General features: G+C 44.3%; 1 protein-coding gene across 1 annotated transcript in view; it reads right to left on the reverse strand.

The window, feature by feature from the left end:
* Positions 1–632: 632 nt before the first annotated feature.
* The window catches only part of LOC146176805 (uncharacterized), a 66,082-nt gene continuing 42,867 nt past the window's right edge, over positions 633–23,847 (reverse strand). The window contains exons 6-9 of the mRNA XM_084581397.1: positions 11,760–11,903; positions 8,716–8,843; positions 3,148–3,463; positions 633–818 (exon numbers count right to left, since the gene is read on the reverse strand). Coding sequence (XP_084437523.1) covers positions 633–818; positions 3,148–3,463; positions 8,716–8,843; positions 11,760–11,903 — 774 coding nt within the window. The remainder of the gene's footprint in view (positions 819–3,147; positions 3,464–8,715; positions 8,844–11,759; positions 11,904–23,847) is intronic.

Raw genomic sequence — 23,847 nt, forward strand, 5'->3', positions numbered from 1 at the left:
CCGAAAGAGCACATTATTTCCGCACAAGTAGAGCCGTTTTTGTTCCTTGTGTATCTTTTGAATCATATATTTTCAGTGTAATCACCGCCGATAGATGAGATTAAGGTCACACACGCGTAAGCGGAAGTGATCCCAATCACATTCAATATGCTAATTGCATGAGCGGCGGAAAGCGATCACGATAATCGATGACCGGCTAAAAACACACGTCCCCCAGATAGCATGGTCAAGGCAGGAGGTCAAGCCAAAAAAGTCTCAAACCGAAAGGAAGGTTGGATTGAGGGAATGGGCCGTCATGAAAGCGAGATGAAGTTTCGTGATGAACAGTTTCAAGGTTGAATGAATTTTCTTACTTCACACGCGCAAATAATGCAAGGAGTTTTCGCCAAAGACAGGTCTGGTCGTGCGTTATGTCAAAACGTCCCCAAGTCTGATTTTGAACGGCACTTACACTTGGTTCAAGCTTTCGCAGCGTGACCCCCAAAACGAATGCGCTGCTAAAAGGGGGGACGTGTAGCAGAGTACCACGGCTCCAGTGAGGCCTTGTAGTGGGCAGCAGCGTGTCCAGTTCAAGGCGTCGCCGCGGAATAAGGGGGAGAGTGTTTAGAGTCGTCGGGTGGGGGCAGTGCATGTTAGATGACTATCGCGGGACCCGGAGCCGGCTTGTAGCGCTGGTGGAAGTGGTTCTCCTTCTGCCTCCACTGGAGTGCCTTCATCCTCAGCTGGTCGTGCACACTGCGCCTGATGAGCTGCGCCTCACGACGCTTAGCCGCCACATGTTTGGACCAACGGTCTTCGCGCACTGGCAGTCCAAACTCCTGTCAGGATGGAAAAAGGAACTTTTTATTTTAGTGTGCATAGGTGACAGACATATGCAAAACTAGCGTTCGCGTAATGTATTTTGTGTGCTAGCTGCATTAGGGCGTGCGGAGTTTTTTTTTTTTTTGCCGTCTGAATGACAATTATTTTGAGTTCTAAAAACCCAAGGCAGCAATCGTTCTAGAGCCAAGAGATGCATGGTAACCGGATACTTGCAAACTCTTGAGCGACGTGCGTAGGATGAAAGGTTTGCTGTATTTAAGCCTCCTCAAAACACAATGACGCAAGCAAGCAACGAGGAAAAAAAGAGCGAAACGTGAACGTACTGAAAACGAGTTAGCAGCACTGAGAAACGAAAAGTTTTACGGGGCAATAACCTCACACGATCTCATCAAATCACATAGACTCTCATACGATGTACATAATTATCATAAAATATCTTCCATAATTTATGTTAATGTACAAGAAACTACCCCTTCATGGATCACTGCCTTGTCGTGGCGGAGGGGCTTGCGAAACTCGATGAAGTCGTGAGCTCTGCTGTGTAGGGCCACCCAAGATAGACAGGTCACGGCAGAGAGTTCTGACAAAATGTGATTCACTGGAGAAGGTAATGGCAACCCACTCCAGTATTTCCTGCCAAGAAAACCCTATGGCCAGTCACAATACCATTAGAAAGCGTTTGACTGCGTAGATCACAGCAGATTGTGGCAAGCTCTCCAAGAGATGGGAGTTCCAATTCACCTCATCTGTCTCCTCAGGAACCTTTATGAAGGGCAAGAGGCCACAGTCAGAACTGGGCATGGTCTTACTGATTGGTTTCCGATTGAGAAAGGGGTGAGGCAAGGCTGCATACTGTCGCCCTGCCTATTTAACCTATATGCAGAGTGCATCATGAGGAAGGCCGGTCTGGACGAGTCTTCAGTTGGAGTGAAGATTGCTGGAAAACGTATCAACAACCTTAGATATGCGGATGATACCACTTTAATGGCAGAAAGTGAAGTGGAACTCAAGAGACTTCTGATGCGCGTACAAGAAGAGAGTGAGAAGTTTGGGCTTAAACTGAACATTAAAAAGACGAAGATCATGGTGTCTTGCCCTATCAAGTCCTGGAGCATCAATGGACAAGAAGTGGAAGCTGTGACAGATTTTCTGTTCTTGGGCGCCAAGATTACCTCGGAAGGAGACTGCAGCCATGAAATTAGGAGACGCCTGCTTCTGGGAAAGAGAGCAATGGTTAGCCTTGACCGCCTAGTAAAGAGCAGAGACATTAGTCTGCCAACCAAGATCCGTATAACCCGTGCTATGGTCCTTCCAGTTGTGATGTATGGATGCGAGAGTTGGACTGTGAAAAAGGCTGACCGCCGAAGAATTGACGCGTTTGAATTGTGGTGCTGGCGAAGACTCTTAAGAGTTCCTTGGACTGCCAGAAGATCAAATCAGTCGATATTGTCGACCATAAACCCTGACTGCTCATTGGAGGGTCAAATTCTAAAGTTAAAGCTCAGCTACTTTGGTCATCTGATGAGAAGAGAGGAGTCGCTGGAGAAGGATTTGATGTTGGGAAAGGTTGAGGGTCGCCGGAGAAGGGGTAGGCAGCGAACGCGATGGTTAGATGGCATTCTCGAGGCATTGCAGATGAAGCTATGTGATGTTAAGAAGATAGTGAGAGACCGGAAAGCGTGGCGTGACATGGTCCATAGGGTCACGAAGAGTCGGACACGACTGAACGCCTGAACTGAACAAGAAACTATGAGATCTTACGCAATTATATGCGACTTGTATGTGATTTCTTACGTGAATTGAGTGAGACTGTGTGAGAAAATGTGAGGTTATTGCCTCATACAATTTTTTCAGAACCGAAGCGCAGACATTATCCCTACTGAAAAAGCGCAAGTTCTACGGGGCAGTAACTTCACGCAATCTCATCAAATCGCATAGACTCTCATACGGTGCACACCATTATCATAAAATATCTCCCATAGTTTATGATAATGTGCAAGAGGCTATGAGATCATATGCAATTATATGCGACTTGTACGCGATTTCGTATGCAAACTGAGTGAGGTTGTGTGAGAAAATGTGAGGTTATAGGCTCATACAATTTTTTCACTAGGGTAAAGAAACAATTTATGCTCGGAAGGAAACAAAATGAAGGCACGAAAAAAACAACAACAAATACATCAAGAGAGCAAAAAAAACAACAACAACGTAGGAACAATTGGAAAACAAATGAAAATAGCGGAAAAGAATTGCACGTTTGCAAAGTGGACAGCGAAAAGAGGCGACTAAAAGACCATAGTGACCATGGCTCATTTGGCTTTATACCTTTCCGTGTTCTCGCCATGGTCTCGGTGGCGGAAGTTGACTTCCGGTCGCCACGGCCCTCTCAGTTCGTCGGTGTGCCTTCGCGGGTGTAGCGGGCGTCGATGACGCGGTCACAGCGGTCCGCTTTGCGCCCGCTGCTTCCGGTCTGTCCTCCTCCTCGTCCTCGTCGTCTCCATCCGGGTCGTCCTCGTCGCTCTGGCTGCTACTTTCGCTGCTGCCCGGGTCTTCCTCCTCCCGCCGTTCTTGGTGTGTGCCGTCGCTGCGCTCTTCGGCTGAGCGGTCTCCGCTGCCATCTTCTCCTCCGCCACTCACGGTCCTGCGGGCAGTGTTGAAGCCATTTTAGCCGCTACACAGGCCCAATGGTAAGGTCAGGGTATTGAACCGATTGGGGATTGCTAAACTGAAAACCCACACCGCAATGAGTCACCTCTCTTAATTCCGTTGCCCGAATTTATGCATCTACAATGACGCATGTTACAATGCGTGAATGGAGGGTTGAATAGGCATCTCTCGTTAAATACTGCTGTCACTAAATCTTTTATTTGCCATTTTTGTCGTCCGAAGTGATGGGTAAAGCATTACTACATATGTGGTGTTAGGGTACGACAGCTAAATAATTTGTAACAGAATATCTTCTCTCACGCGGTTTTTATCTCAGCCATCCTAGCGATATTAGTGTCGTCGAGAATTAATAAACAGCAAGTAAGGTTTGAATGAAATATATTTGTTTTCAAGATATTGTATAAGAACTGTAGGGTAACAAACGGCGAATAAACGATTATATTCAATATTTTCCAAGCTGCAAATGACATACACCGAACGTCGAGCTCACATACGACCGGTGGTGGAAATCTAAGCAGAGATCGCACGTGTAAATAGAAGTTCGATTATAATTTATTAATGCTCATATATGCGAATATCACGTGGCGATGCATGCATGCCAATGTCTTAAGTAGCATCATAACAACGAGCTAACTCACCCTTCAAATCAAGCATTTGCGTTCTCCCACCTCTAAGGTTAAGGAGCCTCACGCGGGCTAAAATTACTGAACAAAACAGACTTAAGCGACTTACTGTCGGAAAGAACCACCGACCCGTGAAAGCAATAGCTGGATCCTATAGTCTCCTCGCAGGCATTTCATCCCACAGCAGCCAGTTCGCCACTCCGAGCAAAAATGTTAGTGCCCATTACAAAAGCTGTGGGCACTCGGTGGCTCTGTAATCGAACTCAACATCTCTCGCACGCAAGTCGATTAAATGGTTTAAAAATGTTGTGGCTTGATTGAAACTTTTATGTTGCCATAAAATTCGGCGGCGAATAGAAATAATAAAAAAGGGCCGCGAATTCAAAGTTATGGTATTCCAAGTAGAAAGTGGATGGGCTGAAGAAAGAAGCTAGGCAAAGAAAGGAGATGTTGTTTATCTTTGTGTCATACTGGTTTTTGAATTTCCTTATAAACAAGTCTGTGTAATTAAACTACATACTTCATTCACAGTCTAAATGAGGCATGGTCTAGATACGGCGACACCAAATAGGACACGAGGTACGTAGTTAAAATTGACAATTTTCTAAGCCAGCTAATATGATAGCACAAATGAAGCATAATTTCTACGCGGCAACCTACTAGAGAACGTTGAGTGCTCGAACGGTTTAAATACTCATTGACATGGTTAAATACCGCTTCGTTAATACTGAGGAATAAAAGGACAAATGCCATTTAAGAGTTGTTATAGGAACGAACTAACATTACTAAGGCAGTTTAGAAGGGTCTCAAGAAGCGAATACCTGTGCAGCGTGCGTTGCATGTGGGGGAAGAGAGCCCGTAATTCATAAATTGCTGTCCGCCCATAGATGCGCAGAGATTACCGTATTTTTGGACATAACTCGAGATAGAAAACGGCAAGTACCCCTCGAAGTAGGCCTGCAACAAACGGCTTGGAGCGATTCTCATGGCGTCGTGCATAATCCCTTTAGATCTGCTATAGCGAGACAATACAGCTGAAGAGAGGGGGGGCTCACCTCAGCTTAATCGTATAAACCGCGGTGTCATGCAAATCGACGGACTCCATTGTCAGAATTAAGGGGCGAATTTGAGGGGCATCTGCTGCTTTTTTCTTGACTTGTACGACTACAGCTGTGTATTAAAGCGGCTCGTGCCAGGTTTAAAACACTGAGATTATTACATCGATTTTCGGAGAGGAAATGCTGGGTTCAGTTCAGTTCAGGCGTTCAGTCGTGTCCGACACTTCGTCACCCTATAGATCATATCACGCCACGCTTTCCGGTCTCTCACTATCTTCCTAACATCACATAATTTCATCTGCAGTGCCTCGAGGATGCCATCTAACCATCGCGTTCGCTGCCTACCCCTTCTCCGGCGACCCTCAACCTTTCCCAACATCAAATCTTTCTCCAGCGACTCACGCACCATTAAAACAACACTGCTCGGCGAAAACGCATCACGCAATGCTTGTACTTCCCTAGTGAAAAAAGCCGTATGAGTCACAATAACCTCATACAGATTTCTAATACTAAACTCATACAAATGTCCTACAATCTTATTTATTTCTCATAGGATGAACGAGATTTGTATGAGATGATATGAAATTTGTACGAGTTTAGGATGAGTTCCAGTCGGAAAAAACTACAGAAAATTTTCTGATGTTACGACAGAATTTCTGTGCGGTTTTTGACGGGAAACCTGTTGTGACAACAGAACATTCTGTAGTAACATCAGAAATGTCTGATGTTACAAACGGAAAATGCTACAGAACTACAGACAACAGAAATATACTACAGAAAAACTACAGAACTACAGAGAAGTACTACAGAAAAATCTGATGGTTACAACAGAACTACAGGATATTTTGTCGTATTTTTGACACAGTTCTGTAGTTTTTTTCGACGAATAACCTCATACAAATTCTCATACTAAATTTAGTATCAGAATTTGTATGAGGTTATTGGGACTCATACGGTTTTTTTCACTAGGGTTAGGGTCATGAAGAAAAACAAAATACGGGGTGCGATTGCTCATCTGAATGGAAACTCCAGCTTAAAGTGCAGCTGAAGCGATTTTAGAATTGAACTGAATTAAACGACTCTAATTTGTACAGGCTCATGATAATTAAATAATGCCAAGTCGTTTTGCGCAAGCATATAAATTGACGCCGTAACCGCTCAATAAATCTGTTTAGGCATTCATGCTTCTCCGCAGCACACGATGTCATTGATGATGACGTCATCTGCATAGGTGATGCGTTTCCAACGCAGAAACGCTTGTATTCTGATAGGAAAGCAACGCCAACGAATATAAAGTCCTCGAGGCATTGCTTGACGACTGACATAAGGGATTGGACAAAAGCAGTTTAAATTGAAACGTAGTACCAAGAAGTTTCTCCGCATCGATTTGCTGCTTTGAGGAGAAGCCTAAATATCGACATGACGTTTAATAGCGTGTTACGTGATATACTCAAATGACAGCGCAAAATCACTTTGTGAGCTTAGTCTAAAAGTTTCGTTATTCTAATGCTTGCATGACGCGAAATTCTTGAAAAAACAAGAACAACGTTTCAGCTTTCTTTGAACGGAAAGAATAGAATCACGAGGATGCATTCATGCTCCCTCTGCATGCATAATCAGGCTCGGTTTTGGGGTTTAACGTCCCAAAGCGACCCAGGCTATGAAAGACACCATATAGTGGAGCGTTTAGGAAATTTCTACCACCAAATTTCGAATAATTACACTTTGACCAAAACGAAAGACGAGGCATGCAGTAACAGAATGTTTTCTGCAAAACGGTGCCTAATAAGCTTTTGGCGCAAGACTGCACGTTCAGCGCCCAACACGCAATGTAGCATTTGCATGCCCAAGCGTTAGCTGTATCAGACAGCACTTTTGACCACTGTGGTAGCAGTATATATATATATATATATATATATATATATACATATATATATATATATATATATATATATATATATATATATATATATATATATATATATATATATATATATATATATATATATATATATATATATATATATATATATAGCTTTAGAAAGTACTGAATGACGTTATTATTTCAAAGGCACGTGGGCCATCACCCGACTAAACAGCATCGCCACGCGGACAAACTTCTGGTTACTGAAATTACGGAATCTGAGGCCATAGGATGCAAGTGAGCCATGGGAACATGAAGCCAAGATCACAAATTACACGTGCTGCAGAAGAAACATTTTATGCACTGTTCTTAAGGTCATGCACTACATAATCATAGGACTTCATATTAAATGAAATGGTGCGTTGAAAATAGCTTAAGGGGTCATGAGTAAATACACCACACTTCGGGAGCCTCGCGCAAGACAGCGAACAGATGCAACCTTGGGTGTTGACACTTAAGATGTGTTTAGCTTTCAATTATTTACATAATTTCCTCTAACTTCCCTACACCATTAACGAAAAATTTTCCCTATAAATTGGAGTTGGTTGCTAGCTAGAGGGCTTGCAAGGAGGATTATAGTGCGCTAAGGTTCCAGTTATCATCTATTTTATCAACACGTCTCGATATCTATTGCAGAATACAACTTAAATAAGTGTTGTTGTTGTTGTGGCTGTAGGAAGAAAAAAAGAAAAAGCACGGGCCTGCTACTGGCTCTGTAGCTGAGCCACCTCCGCTGCCTCGTGCAGACAAGAGAGAAAATAGAGAAGAAAGAAAAGGAAGAGAGAGAGAGAAAGACGCGCGCCGCAACAAAGCCGTCGTCCACCACCACCGAAGCGGTGGTGGGTGCAATGACGGCCTACAACAGATAAAAATCAGTGGCTGGCTAGCCCCCGCAGAAATTGATAACTATAGATAGTGTTAGGTGGTGCGTGTATTACACCGCTGAAGAATGAACACAATCAATTTTTATCATTTCGCGATGGCAAACAAGCCAGATATATTCAAATCATAGCGCTTTTTATTTGTTCTGACGGATAGCTCTTTATTTGGATAACCAAAAGCACTAACAATCGGCAACTTTCTGTCGCAGAGCAACTGCGTGTGTCGGTTACTGCAGAGTTACGCTAAAATCACAGTTTTCTTCCTCTTCATCAGGACTCAAAAAGTTGTGAGGGTCGGTGATAGGTACGCTTTACAGCAGCGACGAAACAAGCAAACTAATATAAAAACCTAAAACTTGCATTTCAAGAGCCGGCAAAGCGCTTTCAAGTATTTATTTAGCACTCGTAACACTGCCACCAACCCCACACATTTGAGAGACGAGTTGTCTCTAATTTCTCGCGCTAATTTTCGAAAAGGGCATGCAGCATGCTCATATATAGATCAAATAGGCATTTGACATTCATACACATCCAAGAATTCGAAAGACGACAAGGGGCATCTTACTCACACTGGGGGACGCGTGTCATCGTATCCATTGTATCCTAGGATAGTCGACAGTATACGGCACACACTCCACGTCACGGAAAGGTATGAGACTAATTGTTCTCTAATTGAAATTTAAGAAACGCTCTGCATGCGGCTTCTGGCTGCACACTGTCCCAGGATTTCAGGCACTCGCCTGTATGTGAGTTCTCTTGAGGCGTGCTGGCGCTGTTCCTTCTTGCGGTCGACCTCCTTCCGGTCTGCTCCACGCTGCTTCAGCGTCAGGTACGAAGTCGGCAGAGGAAGAAGGGCATCGAGCTCTTTCTGCACGGATACACAGAGTAGACGTCCGTTGATTACCGGGAGGCCTCACGAACCATCCGAGATGAAACGCTAGTTCTTCAAGCAACGGAAATCATTTCGATGTAAACAAAGCTGCGCCGGAGACCGCGTCTGCGTGCGACGTCGACTGCGTTCATGCGTACGCTCGGTAATTCCGTCTGACTGCAGGGGATAATTACTCAAAGCGCGCGCCACCGAATAGACTGTAGAGAAGACTTGAAACATGTTCGCAGATCACAGACCTCAATTGCATTTATTGTTTTTTTTTCAGGTGTAGAAGAAAACATTGCACGTGCGGTCGATACGCTATGTATTTTTAATGAGCCGTCATCTCTTCCACGGAGATCCGGTGCTCCGCATACGTGACCCGCAGCCCAAGCGTTATGTACAATGCCACTTTTGTACGCGTATCTTGCGAAGCAGTTGCCTCTTCCAAATGACTTCAAACGGCGCTTTATTAACCAGGGTTCAAACGGTCCGCATCTCTTTGGTCGCGCTAATTAATCGAAGTTTCCCCGCAGTCTCGGGTGACTCTGGATGAGCTGTTTTTTTCTTCAGGTAAACTTAGATTAAAGGCAGTCAGCCTATGCCTAATGGGCACTCAGCAGTGTGATACTCGGGTATAATTAATCCATAGCCCATTCCTGCGGGTTTTATTTGGTTTACAGGGAAGGGCGGACAGTAGCCCTTTCTTATTTATTTTTCTTTCCACATCGCCCTCGGCGCTAACAGCCCGGCAATAAAAATGGCACGGCGTCCTTTTAACCGAGAAAAAAGCAGATAGTTGGCTTTCCTAAGCTTTTACGACAACATTGTGACACCGCCGAGGAGGTTGGGCCCAAAAGGAGAAAAGCAGCGCCAAGAGACATCCGTTCATTTAGCATCCACAGTGGAGCTTATAGCAAACTAAATAAATACTGCTTCTGCGAGCGTTGATGTACCTGCCTGCCGAGGTTGCCACGCTATCTCTTTGTTAAACAGCTGCAGGCGTAAGGCAGTTCCAGTTATTTGCTGGTCACTGACGCTCATCACCGTCGTTGCAATGCCCTGAGGGCTTGTTACGGTGGGTAGATATCGTCTATATTTACCATGGCCACTGTCCCTGTAAGGGGTTGTAACAGGCTGGTTTTTCGAATTTCATCATCAGCGTGCCTATTAACATTTCCATTGAGCCTTGAGTCTAGGTGAGGAAGGAGAAATCTGTTGCTTCTTTATGTCAGCTGTCTCTGTTAAATGGTATGGGTCAGTTCACAGAGATGAACTGAACGCTTCTCCAAGTTGGCAGGACTGCAAGCCATTTTGAACATGATCGAAACAATTCGAGATGGTTGGCATCCTGGTGGCTGAGTTTTGAACAGCTATATAGGAAGAGGTTTATATTTATGTATTGTCGGGGACACATCAAAATCTGTGATCGCTTGTGTTTTTCCGTTTTTCTTTTTTTCGCACATGTAGGTCTAAAATGTGCAGGCACGAGAACTAGGCAACGAAAAAGTCTCCAGTAAGGACCTAATTTCATTCTGAATTACATTTGAAGAGTCTTTGCATGAATGATGTAACCATAGGAAACTTTCTGGGCGAAATACAAAAAACAAAAAATATACTCGCTACTCATAATTTCAGGATAACAGTTGACTGCATGTAAATAGAGTTCTCTCTCTCATCTTCATTAACACTGTGTTTTATTTGGGGAAGCGGCTCATCATCTCTGCTTTGCGACACGCCTTCGGGTGATGCAGCCCCGGCGGAGAAACCATTACCACGACTAAGAAAAAAACATAAATCCCGCTGCTGCGTTCACGGCGGGCTCAGTGTTTGCTTTCCCAGAGGGCGAGCTCTTGCGAATTGCACATGGCCCCGTGCCATCCATTAAACAACATCTGCGCTGGGTCTTCTGCGTCTCGCTCGGTGAGGCCACTCTTTGATCAGGACATTTGAATACACATATCGCGTAATTATGCGACGCATGCTAGCACGCTGTGTCCATCGCAGCAACAAATATCCAATAATGCCATTGAAACAGATTAGTTATCAAGCTTCACTCATTTGCCCGCGGAAACACAAATGTCTTTGTTGCGTGTATGTGGAGTAGAAGCGAGTTATGTTTCACTGTAGCTAATTGGAGTTTTTATTTTTCGCCTATTTTTGATTTATTATCGTTTCGTTATCTGAAACCACTCCATATCCGTTGATAAAACAATACCCAAAGGCTTTTGGAAGTTATATTTTAGCAATCCTTATCTGGACGCATATAAAAAAAAAATGCAATGAAAAGTTATGCGAAGAATGATGCCATACCTTGCTTTCGAGGGGGCTACTACTTTTGGCGCAGTACACACATTTGTACCGAGAAAATTCACGAGCGGCGTCGAAAGAAACGCGCACTAGGAAATAGCGACTAAAATTCTCATTAACCTACGCACACGCCCGGGTGTCAGAGGGAAACCTAAATTCTCCACGACATACTCACACCAAGTGGAATACACAATGATTTTCTGAAAATAAAATACGAAAAGTTGGGGGCGTTGAATGCAGGAAACGTCAAAAACTATATATATTATGAGGATTTAAGGTTCGACGCATTATTCATCCTTTGTTAATAACTCGGCAAATCTCCCGAGGAGTGTTTGCTTCTTAGGCGTGTAGCGGGTCTCTTGCAGTGTCGATGCAAATATTAATTGTCGTAGGTCCTGCTTCGAAATAATTTAGAGCGCTGTCGATGCATGACGAGCCGCAGGGCATGAAACAGTATAGAATATGCCATGAGCTCTAAGATATTGACAAAGAGAGTACTGCCAGAATAATAAAGAGTCTACAGCGTGCAAATTGATGTCTGTGATCATTCGTAGAGTACATAATGCATGCGCCTAGGATGCATGCACGATTGATCGAACTTACTGCCTCCGGATAGCTGAACGTTTCGTACAGCAGCTTGTACACTGTGTCCCACCCAGACGAGGTCGCCTTCGATCCGTTGCTTTTTGGAAGAGAGCTCGCCTGTGACGTCACCTCTTCCTTGGTGTCATTTCTCGGCTCTGAAGTCTGTGAAAATAGAAAAGAAATGGTATATAAAGATATTGTTTGCGCTGAGCTTCGAACAGACTGATGTTAATCCGGATAATAATTCCAAATTATTTCTTGTTGTCACTTCGCGAGCAGATTTTCACGAACAAATCAACGACCTGAAAGCATCACTCAGCAAGTAGCAGAGCCAGCAAAACATTAAAACAACAACTGATATGAAGCGTGATTACACGTCGATGTAATTCTGCTAGCGCATTTGTTGAAGACAATGTATGTAATAAAAAGGGGGGCTACTATCGACAGATTGTTCTGATGGTACATCATAGCCCACTAACATAAATTTTCAACAAAGTAATTAATCTCACGTGGTGGTGACAATGCCGAAGGCAAGGACAGACAAGCATGACACTGAAAGGAACTCTAATGGGATGACTGGGAATGGGAATGGGATATAGCAGCAGTCATGATCGGCGGTCGTTGAACTACAAACCTCTGTTGCACTCGGTGTGCTCAATTTAATTTCGATGAAGAAACATCTACATAAGTGTCCTGAAGCTCCTATCGCTATGCGGGTCGTACTGAGCGCTGGGAAGTAAGAAATAAGAAGAGAAACAACATATAAAGACAACGCGAAAATATCAAAACAAGGAAAAAAAAAATCATCCGAAAGGACGTGTTTCTAGACCACACCCCCCCATTCTTCGTGGAAATGAAAGCGATGCATACTCGTTTCTGCCTAAACGCCAGACAGGCGCCATTTCAGGATGGGTTTGAGGGAGCTAATGAAAGGGTACATCGGTTAATAAATATCATAGCCTCTTATCCTCAAAACAAAAAGAAATGCAGACACTGAGGTGAAAGAGAGGGCAGGTTGTCTGGCGCCTTACTCTCGAAGGCAGCTGAGGTCCGTTCAAAATTAACGCAGGTTAAGGGGCCCTTGCCTCTTTTTATTTTCACAATGGTCTACGCGCACTGCCTGGGGATTCGCGATAAAGTTCTGCATGTCTTGGGCTACAAAGAGTGCGATAAAGCCCGGTCTCCGCGGCACTGAGCGTGAACAAAGAGCACCGAAGAGCACAAGGTAATTCTGCGCGCAGTAATAAAAATGATATGGCCGCATGCCAACAGCTGCAAAGAATACAATGATTTGAGGCATTATTTTGAAGTATAGGCTATTACAAAGACTGAAGTAAATAAGGTCAATGTAAAAGGAAATATAAAATAAACCCGGGTTCTAGGAGGTTACAAAGAGCAAATTAAAAGTCAAGAACTTCAGAAATATTTTAGAATAGTAGTATTGGCGGATCCTTGATGGACACATCGACCAGAGCTGGATCCACTATGGTAGCGCCAGTACTATGGTTTTTCTAGATATTTTTGAAGTTCCTACTGCTTTATAGCATTCTAGAACCCATTTATATTGTCTGTGATTAAGATGGCATGACCTCATTATATTAGTGCTTGCAATTAATTACCTTTATATTAATTAGTTCGCTTTTTTTTTTTGTGTGTTCTTAGTGCGGCCAAAGACGCGTTCACGCACTGGCCAATTTCAGTGTCATGCACTATGCTCTGGGCCATAATAACCCAGGCCTCCCCATTTTCGGAATCTCCATTACAGTGCTTTTGGCCATGATGGGCCAGGTCAACGCAATGGAGCTCTGGAATACCGGTCATCTGTGGCCGTGATGTTTAGTTTGGCTTGGAAGGGTACACTCACGGGCGATCTCCCACTATCGAGCCAAGATAAAGCAAAAAACCAGTCGATAAGGACAGTGATATATTTCTCACAATGAGCGTGCATATGATTAAGTATGGAGATGTGTTTCTTGAAAACATTAACATCGAGTGACTCTCAGAAGACTGCCTAAAATATTTGTCATTTGCCCATATCACGCCAAAAATAATGAGGTTTCTAGAGGACATTGATTTGCGTTAGGTGCTGCGCCTTTGTTCCGCGCTATAATTGTTCTGTCTTAATAATCTGGATGTTTAAGTTTCAGCGAATGATAATTTGCAACAAAGTGCTAGGGCAGCACGTGACAGCAGAAAGCCAGGTGGACAGCGCAGATTAGCAAGCTTGCAGGAATACGGTGACGTGATCCTACTGTGAAAAGGCATATTTGAATATATTTACGTATTACTGGTTTAATCGCGTATAGTAGGTAATGACTTCCACTTTTCCAAGGATGGTTGGCGCCATTGGGAACGCTTTAACAGCGTGTTCTGGTCTGACTGAGACGGTGGTAATACCCGTGGCGCTGAACGATTTGTCCACCTGTTTCCTAATATTTTAATTAATTAATGTTTTAATGAAAAAAGTTGTTCAATTCGCTATTGGTGTCATTTGCCTCCGGGATGTTCTCCTTTACACGCCTTGCACTTCACAGTTCTCCTAATGAAAAACCAAAAGTTCTACGGGGCAATAACCTCATAAAATCTTATTAATCACATAGACTCTAACACGGGGCACATCATTTTCATAAAATATCGTACATAATTTATGATAATGTAAAAGAGACTATATGTGACTTGTATGTGATTTCTTATGTGAATTGAGTGAGATTGTGTAAGAAAATGTGAGATTATTGCCTCATACAGTTTTTTCAGTAGGGTCACGCATAGCACTCATTGGGGAAGGTAATACCAGTCATAAAATTTGGATACACAAACGTGGTCAGCTTACTCGTATGCTAAGCGATATGTCGCATTCCTTTCGGAGCTTCTGTATTGAATGCAGCACACGCAGGTGTCATCGCAATGCGCGGGAGAGATAGTGGTTCTCTGTTACAAACTGCTCCTCTCTTTAGATGATTTGAACAATTACAACTGCAAACTGGAATAAAGCTGGAAAACTGAAATTCTAAACTAAAATTAAAAAAAAAAAAAACCGTCTGCTTGCAAACATGCTTCACAATCGTCTTACATCAACTCATTGCGCCCCAACTAGGTTTTTAAAAGATCGTAAAATATGCTTCGAAACTTGAAAACAATGGCTAAAATTATCGTTCGGTTGTGTTATCTACCGCAGGTTTTGAAACTCTAGTTCAAATTTTTACTTGACTTAGCAAGAACTATGCTGTCAAAGTGATAAATGTGATAACGACGGCGCCCAAGTGGGAAGCGCTCTTCCAGCTCACCTTTATCCTCTGAAGGGTAAGATATGATAGCGGCTTATTGCCTTCTGGCGGGATGCATCGGCATTTAGAGGTCGCAGTAGAAACGCAGTGTACATTTCTAAAGCCGCTTAAAAATTTACAAAGCGGAAGCGCCATCTTTCTCAAAAACTACATATTTAGCCTCGATGGAGTGCCGGCGCCACAGGATTTTTGCGATACGTTTCCGACTCGTCCTTGAAACCTTACTTTCAAACTAGCGTATAAGGCGACGACTTTTCACGTAAGATCGCTTTTGAATAGCGACATATCGTTTCAGCAAGGCGCACTAGCTGAAAAATGGTTATTCACGGCTTGCACGCGATCTAAAACAGCTAGGGATGATAGTCCTCCACTACGGCGTCTCTCATAGCCTGAGTTGCTTTGGGACCTTAAACCCCACCAACCAAAACCAACCAAAACCAGAAAATGAAAGCACGAAACGCTAGGTGCAATCTGGTGTAAAACAGCATTAAGGCCGATCGCTCGAAGAAGACTCGCTGCCCTGTTAAAGCTCACTCTTACTGCATCAACTGCTATTTCATCTGCCTGTTCTCCCCAGCCCCTCTGAGCGACAAATTATATCCTACTTGCGTTACCATGCATGCAGTGTACGCGATCATGGGCTTGTGGTATACAGTTTTTGGTTTGAAATTACACAGGCCTTCCTTATTATAGAAATGAACATCGACTTGGGTCCCTGTTCAGATCAGCAGTTCAAATGTAAAAGCAATTTTAAAATAAAGCGTGGAAGCGTGGATTTTAAAATAAAGCGTTTTACTTGCAGCAAAGGTGGCACATACCTTGCTCGCATCCGATGTGAACAGGGGGCATCGATAGCTGTGTCACCGAGCCGCATACTTATCAAATATAAGAAAAGCTCTTCATAATTATGTGGAGAAACCTTAGGCCTGCGCGAAGGTTCATTATGCCTAGAACAGACCGATTAAGCGATTTGGTGTGATTCGCATGATAGACATTTGTGCTGGGCAACGCCCAGCATAGAAATCGTGCACGATTACAAATACTAGCCAATATCTTTATTCTAGCTCGTGTGACACCCCATAAGGGGGATACAAGGTAAAGCGATAGAAGGAAGATGGCTGTACAGTATGAAAGAGCACTGAACAAGGGTAGAACATTGCCTCGGTTTGCGAACTGATTGAGGCTCAACACAATCACCGCATGAGTTGTGCCTCGTAAATTCTGAGCTACAGGAAATATCAGTGTTCAGTCGGTCGTTATTAGCGGACTGATTATGAATACAAATTTGTTTTACTCGTTTCTTGACGTGCGCGGTAATATAATATATGTAATAAGCCTTACTTCAGACCAATTTCAAGGTTCTAAGTATGATGTCATTTTCAACCTTTCGCTTCGCAGCCGGCCCTGCTTTTGCTCAAACGCAGGTAATTTGGGTCATTCAGCTTACCTATACCGAGAGCTTCCTCTTTCAGCTTTTTCTGTGTGTAAAGTGCCAGTTGACGAAATAAATTGATTAAATTTCATTAGAATAAAGGAGGAGCTTTTTTATCTGCTCTACATTGCTATTCAGCTTCCGTGTATAATGTCGTTCGGGCCTTTATGGACATAATTATTCATGAACGAATGGCTAGCAAACCCGCTTGAACGTTTGTCTATAATAAGCACAGGACACAGTTATGCTGCAATTTGCGGAAAATCTTCATTCTGGGGTGTCGCTAACCACGGTAAACAAGCTAGAGCCCTCAACGCAAGCGTTGTTTACGCCTATATCATGCGGCATTTCTAATCAAATACCTCCTGGAACAACGCCTTCCTGGTTAGACATCCTTGAATCCTCGCGTTTCCGTATACAATGAGCTTAGTTAAGTCCCCTCCTAGGAGAATGCCGGTGAAAGTCTTGGAAGATCTTGGTGCGACAAATTTGCATATGCCCAGGTGCGCGTAGAGAGGATTGTTTGGTCGATGAGGCCTACTTTCACCGACTACACGATCCGGACGCAAATAGGAACGGGCTCAATTATGTCCGAACACACTGTGCAAGTTCCTACCCCTGCCATCCCTGCGGAGTACATGCATAGCGGGTTTTAGCGAAACGATTAGCGGTTCACGCACCACAATTTTTATTTAGAGATCCCGAGTGCTGAAATTTCGGAAACTTTGAAAGTGGGCTATGAATATACTAAGTTCTTCCCGGCATCGACATCTGTTAGCGACCCTTTGCCGTAGCAGTATACGTGTGAAACACCCCTAGAGCCTGTCTACACCATCTGTAGACATTACAGGTGCTACTTGAGCTCTCTTTCGAAGCGAGAGCCCCTAAAAAGGACCCTTATTGATAATCTGCCGTTATAACCTTGAGCTGGATGTCGGGAGACTGGAATATTATCAAAGCGGCATCAGCGCTAACGTCGCCTACTTTACCGAAGAGGTGCTGTATGCTATTCCAAATATGTAATCCTTTACAAGATATACAATTTATCACAAATGCTATAAATCTCGCGTGACCGGATGCCATCATGATTACCGGAACCAACCACTAGCATCTCTCATGGCCTATATCGCTTGGGGACGCTAAATCTAATATAGTATAACATAGCGTAAATTATTACCCCGCCAGGAATGAGAAATTGTCAAGTCTGTCTCGGCTATTTCTGCACAGAATGCAGATGGTGACCATATATAGATATGTCCACTATTTGCCTGCTCATATCTCTTTTCTATTCATTTTTATTTCACATCAACGAGCAATAGGCCATTGCATCACCAACCGTGGTGTGAAGCGGCTAGCTCTTCGCCCAGCACAACGTAGCACCCGTGTACTAGGGTCTTTATACATATGTACAGCCTTTATCAAAAGTTTACAGCCCAGAGGATTTGTTTTTAATTCGTACAATATGACTTCTGTAATAATCATGGAAGTCCTACCCATTGGAGAGGGTAGGACGAAATAGCTTCTTGCCTTCAGCAAGTATGGAAACCAGGGAATGCATTACGACCCACATAGCATCACTCAGCAGTAGATTCTCTGGGCTGTAAATTTTTGATAAAGGCTGTATACCTCTGTACACTTCCAGACTTATTTGCGTACCTGAAGAGCTGGTGGGTTTAACCCGGATGCAGATCATTGTGAATGAAATATGCCACAAGATCTTTCGAATTTGTCCAATGGGATGTGCGTGGAAGTAACGTACCATAGACAGATAACAGCGTTTAGTCCACTCGCACAACCGCTGTTGGCCACGGATACCCTGGAACATCTCCACCGGCCCAACTACCCTATTTCCGCGGCAGCTGCCCAGTGACCCCAAAGTTACCGCTATCATGCACTTTGGCGATGGCCTAGATGCCTTATGGGTTTATGCATTCACTCTCCCTCTTTCCGACTGGTTTTTGTTGGTCGACAACGGTGACTGGAGACTGTAATGTTTTCGGGACAGAAATATGCCAGACGAAAGCCTTGACTTCATCACAGGAGGCGGTCATTCAGGCGCTGTCTATGTTCGGAAACACGTGCGCACTTCGATAAGCCTGAGGTATGGAGCATATTGCAGCGGTCGCACTATAGGTAAGCAATTAGGGCGCACTTATATCCCGCTGATGGTGTTGGCGTCTTTCACCACCGTGCAATTCCGCCGCAGCAAAGGAAAACGCTGAGTATCGATCTTCGCAGCCGTCTCTGAGCCGTGAATATTTTAGCGCCTCTTGGCCGCACGTGTAGGCAAGATTGATTGGGCGCCTCACCGCTGAGGCGAATCTGGCTCGCGCTGAGAGGGGGTCATTTTTGGAGCCCGGAACACCGTCGCGATCGTTATCAATGTCTCAGCAGAGATACCATAACGCCGTACGAGATGATGAGAGATAAAATGAAGGTATATTGTTGGCTATGCTAAGGAAGATACCGTTCTGCCGGTTTATATATTTTTCCCGTCCCTTTACGAAGGTCGCATTTGTGCCAATACAGCTTCAGATGGATATGTTTGTACGACACAGCATCACACTGCAGAAAACTGTGGGCAAAGCACACCGCTGCGAGGCGAGGATTTACCACTTTAACCACTGGAAATATGATACATGCTCCCAGAGAGGAGTTGAACTTCGCCCCTTTTTCGTCTGTTCTGCACCTCTGCCTCTGGCCGACAGAATGAAAGATCTCAGGGTTCTTGATATCAGTTTAGGCCGAATGTGAATACATGCAGCTATGTTAGGAGTACCGGCTTCACCCCTTCCCCGCATCTTCCTCACGAGAATACGTAAGTAGTAATATGACCAAGGATTTACACTTTGGCTAATACCAATATGCCACTGTAATTACAAGACATCCATTTTATGTATGGCCCAGTCGATTGGACATTTTGTATTTCTGCCCTCCGCGGTTCCTTAGCCACCGTCTGCTTTTGCGAAGCACAGTGGCAGTAATGCAGTAATACATTTTGCATCCGTCAAAATGCAGCTTCCACAGCAGAGTATAGATTCCGGCAGTGGGCGACGCGTAGCCAGTCTCCGCAGCAGGTATATTTGCTTTTGTTCAGAAAAGCGCTAATGTGTAATACTCGGCCGTCGCCGCTGCCACATGTAAAGGAAACATTACAAAACGGCTCTTGAAGCATGCGCAATGACTACGTTGTTGACGGCCAGATAAGCGCTCTAAGTGCGATGGGCCATAGTCCTCTCTACTCGCGAACAAAGAGACAAACGAAACAATAAAAACAGCCTAGGTCCGTCGAAAACAGCTTGCCGTATGCTTGCCAAGCCTAACATAAAGCACTCGCAGCCCTGCCGACACGTAAAGAGAAACACGCTCGGAAGCCAACCCCAGCACAAGGCTCGGAACAGGCGCGTGTGTGGAGTCACGTACGGAGCACGGTGCAGTCTGCGGGTCGATGCCGATAGCACGCAGCAGTGGCCCGGCACCGACACGCGAGTCTCACTCTCGTTTGGGCCAGCGGTTCGTTCCAACAAACAACGGGCAGAAAGGCATTTCGCTTTCTGTTACACTCGTCCCCCCCCCCCCCCCCCCCCCCCCCCCCCCCCCCCCCCTTTCTCCCTTCCCCTTCGCCTCACTCGCGATCACGAACAGCGCTCAAAGAAAATGCTCAGATACATACCCCGCAGTACGACAAATATAAGAGCCTATAAACACATAGTTCTGCATTGCTGATAATGAAGACAGATGTTGAACACAAGCACAGAAAATGGAATAAGCTGTGCAAGGACAGCCTCGAGGGTTCATAACTCATCTTTTTTTTTTATACGCTTAAAGAGCCAGGCGGCCATACATGATGGTAAATCAATCGGGTGTATGTTTGTTCGATTTAATTCATCATGAAAGGAAAGACGGTCGAAAACATTAGAATGGAACAGGCGTAGAGAGTAATGATAAGACGTGAATAGAATGACATATGTAAAGTATATGAACAGCAGCTTCTGGTAAATTTCGCAAGTGGGTGGCGTTTTCTTTCAACTCAAAAGACTTCCCGCTGTGGTCTCGATCTGCATAATTTCTACGGGTAGCCTTACTTGAGTTGATTGATCACATTAGCCCTCAGTTTGTTGAAGGGGAAAAAATTGTGCTCAATATGAATATTTAAAAAAATAATCTTCGAAGCTATAAAAGTCATCACTTCGTCAAGTCATCAATGCACTAAAGAGTGGTTGGTTGGTTTGTGGGGTTTAACGTCCCAAAGCAACTCAGGCTATGAGAGACGCCGTAGTGGAGGACTCCGGAAATTTCGACCACCTGGGGGAGAGTGGCTTTGTGGCCTTATCCGTGCCGCAATTTGCTGATCTGTCGTTTCATCATACTTTGGCCTGAATGCATTTCTCGTTACTTAATAAATTGACTTACAAAAATGGAAAGACATATATCTGCCAAAGGTATCAGTGAACACCTGATCAGCTCTGTAAGGGTAAGAAGGGAGGTGGTTGTGAAAGAAGAAATGGAGAAAGAGGTATGGCAGGAGGGGCTAATTATTGTTGACCACCTGGAATTCTTTAATATGCACTGACATCCTACAGAACACGGATGCCTTCGCGCTTCTTAACCATCGAAAGGCATGCGCCGTGGTATAGTTAGAACTCGGGTACAGTATTTTACCTGCTGTATCTGTTTTGTAACTGTTTTCATTGTTATTATAACTGTTTACCTCTACAAAGACAACGGCATTTAAGGAATATAGTGCGATAAGTATGTTCAAAAATCCTCCATAGACATACTCTTTAAAACAGTATAGACACGTAATTTTGTTCGCATTTTCTCTTCGTTAATGGTAAGGAAGACGTATCTCTACGTCGATTACCATGCGTTTTTCGCGATTGAGCGCTAAATAATGTACAGTTGAATTTCTCATCAGTATCTGTTCCAACAGCTGATTACTACGACGTCGATTTTAAGTATAGGTCACGTGACGCATGAAAAAAATGGCCGCGGATTAGCTTCGGTTAAATCTAGTATGAAGGAAGGCTGAAGCTTGGTTACACGTGGTAAAGGTCTTTATTCAGTGGAAAATGTTTCTTTGGTTACGGCTAGAAAGAGACTCCGGTGATCCGTAAAGAGGTTCGTCTTAGTTGGAACTTGGCGTATTCCGAGTCCGTGGCGTGGTTACGCACTCGATATTGATGACAGCGATCATGTGTCTCGCCACGCAGCTGCTCACGCGTTAAGTTACTTCCACAACAGTTGATCTTTGACCTTGACTTTGAACTTGACGTTTGGGGGGGGGGGGGGAACACAGCTACACAAAGTGGTCGTGGCTTAAATCCCAACTTGACCCCGAAGATGTTTGAAGGTCATCGGAAGCACACGGTGACCTTTGATCTATTTCCTTTAATGAAGCTATCGCTTCAAAACAGTGGGGGTTTAAATGACTTGAACCTAGTGATAGAGCGAAAGCTGTGAGCGTTTTCAGTCCGCGGCCTTTTCATAATTTTTGTTATAATTGGTTCACAGGAAAGGAAAGGCGCAGTATCTGTCACACTTGTTCTGTGTTCCCCTAAACCCTCACTGCATGGCAATGTTTAAGGTTTCGACCTTCAAAGTTTTTCAAGGTCAAATTTTCTTCCATGCTGAAAACATGGCGTATTGAAGCTTTCGGTTCAAAACTGCGACGTAAACGCTGCTTCACTTAATAGGACTCCTGCTCTCGACGAAGGCTAGCTGTAAGGTTGTGATGATTTAATACGACGAATACGTGATTATATACCCCAAGTTCCCTCTTCTCTCACGTGGTCTAGACTTCATTCTGACGTCGCAGCATCGCTCAGCTGTTGAAACCGAAATCGGAGCAAGTGAGAAAAAAAAGTTCGATTACAAATTATTTAAGGTCGACGGTAAACCTTTCTAGATGACGTGCTCATAACATTGTCTTACTCCTCATTACAAGGATTAAAACATGGAACTGAATATTCTTTGTCTATCTATACTTCATCAACACGCGATGTCAGTAGTCTAAAATATTACATGTGCGCCTTTTAGCGATAGCCGTCAGCGCCAAGAACGTGACATCGCAGCGGGAACCGAGGATATCCATTAACGGTTCGATCACACCCGCAAGTAAAAGCCAATCAACCAGAGGCACTACACCAAGGACGCCGAGTGCAGAACGAAGAGCCAAATGGCCCGCCAGCGAAGTTTATACCATACGTGACTATCAACGGACGCAGTCATCCACTACATAATTTGGTGCATGTTCTAGCATAGTTTTATCACTTAATAACCTCGTAAAGGGGCCCGTAACATTGTTCCGCAACGTGATCATTGGCGTCATCTTTTTAGGGGCTGTTAACGCAGGTATAAACGACCTGTTATTGCGACCTGGTACTGGTGCTGTGCTTATAACTTTTGCATTAAAAGCTTAACCTACGGCGAAAAGGTAGGAAGGCAACGTTCGTTGTTGCCTCGATTAACAGCCGTGCAAAAAAACAAGGGGCCTGTCCGGGGTTATGTTTTTCGTAATTGTAAGTGCCTTGGTCTTCTCCCCGGCAACGTAACCGTACATTTTATGTAGTTGCCCTTATGACGAGAAATAATCGCTTAGGGATATTGATGTCCTGTTTCAAGTCCGCAATTTCGAAATTGAGCATCCGCTCATTGGTAACAAAGTACAATCAGCAGGTAGTGGCAAATGCAGTGTGACCGTTGATGGTTACTTTACGCCGAATTAGCTACTTTACGACCCTTTCTGACAATTAGGTTTGGTTTAGTTTATAGGATTTAACGTCCGAAAGTGACTCAGGCTATGGGAGACGCCGTTTTTGGAGGGCTCGGAAGATTTTTACCACCTGCAGTTTTTTAACATGCATTGACATCGCACAGCACACGGGCGCCGATCTTTCGCCTCCATTGGAAAGCAGCCGTTACAGAAGGGATTCGATCCCGCGTCCTTGGCACATCATGGCATGCATCGAACGAATCTTGCGATTGTATAGAAAGCGCATTTATGCGCGAGGCGCCGCAGCGCCGAATTCGGGCACTTGATCGCTTCATGGATGGCTCAGGCACATTTGACGTGCAGAAGCGTTTGCGTCAAGGAAGGAAACCAACACATCGAAGGCAAACTCCGATGAACTTAGGCGACACCCCAGCGCGCGCCGAAAGATGTGGGTGAAGGAAGCAGAGTTTGAGATCTCACCGTGCACGACGGCATCACTAAGCTCCTATGCATGACTGAAGAGCTTTGGGAAGAAACTCAACTTTTTATCATCAAGTCATCGACAACGTCACCATTTGCATAAGAGGCCTTTTACCTCTGCATTTGGCTCCTTTAATTTCGTGGAAGTCTCGAAGTGCAGTTAGTTATCCAGCGACGTCAAAAATTCAAAACTAT

This window comes from Amblyomma maculatum, chromosome 10, assembly GCF_055883805.1.
Source record: "Amblyomma maculatum isolate TAMU_Amacu chromosome 10, ASM5588380v1, whole genome shotgun sequence".
NCBI classification, from domain to species: domain Eukaryota; kingdom Metazoa; phylum Arthropoda; class Arachnida; order Ixodida; family Ixodidae; genus Amblyomma; species Amblyomma maculatum.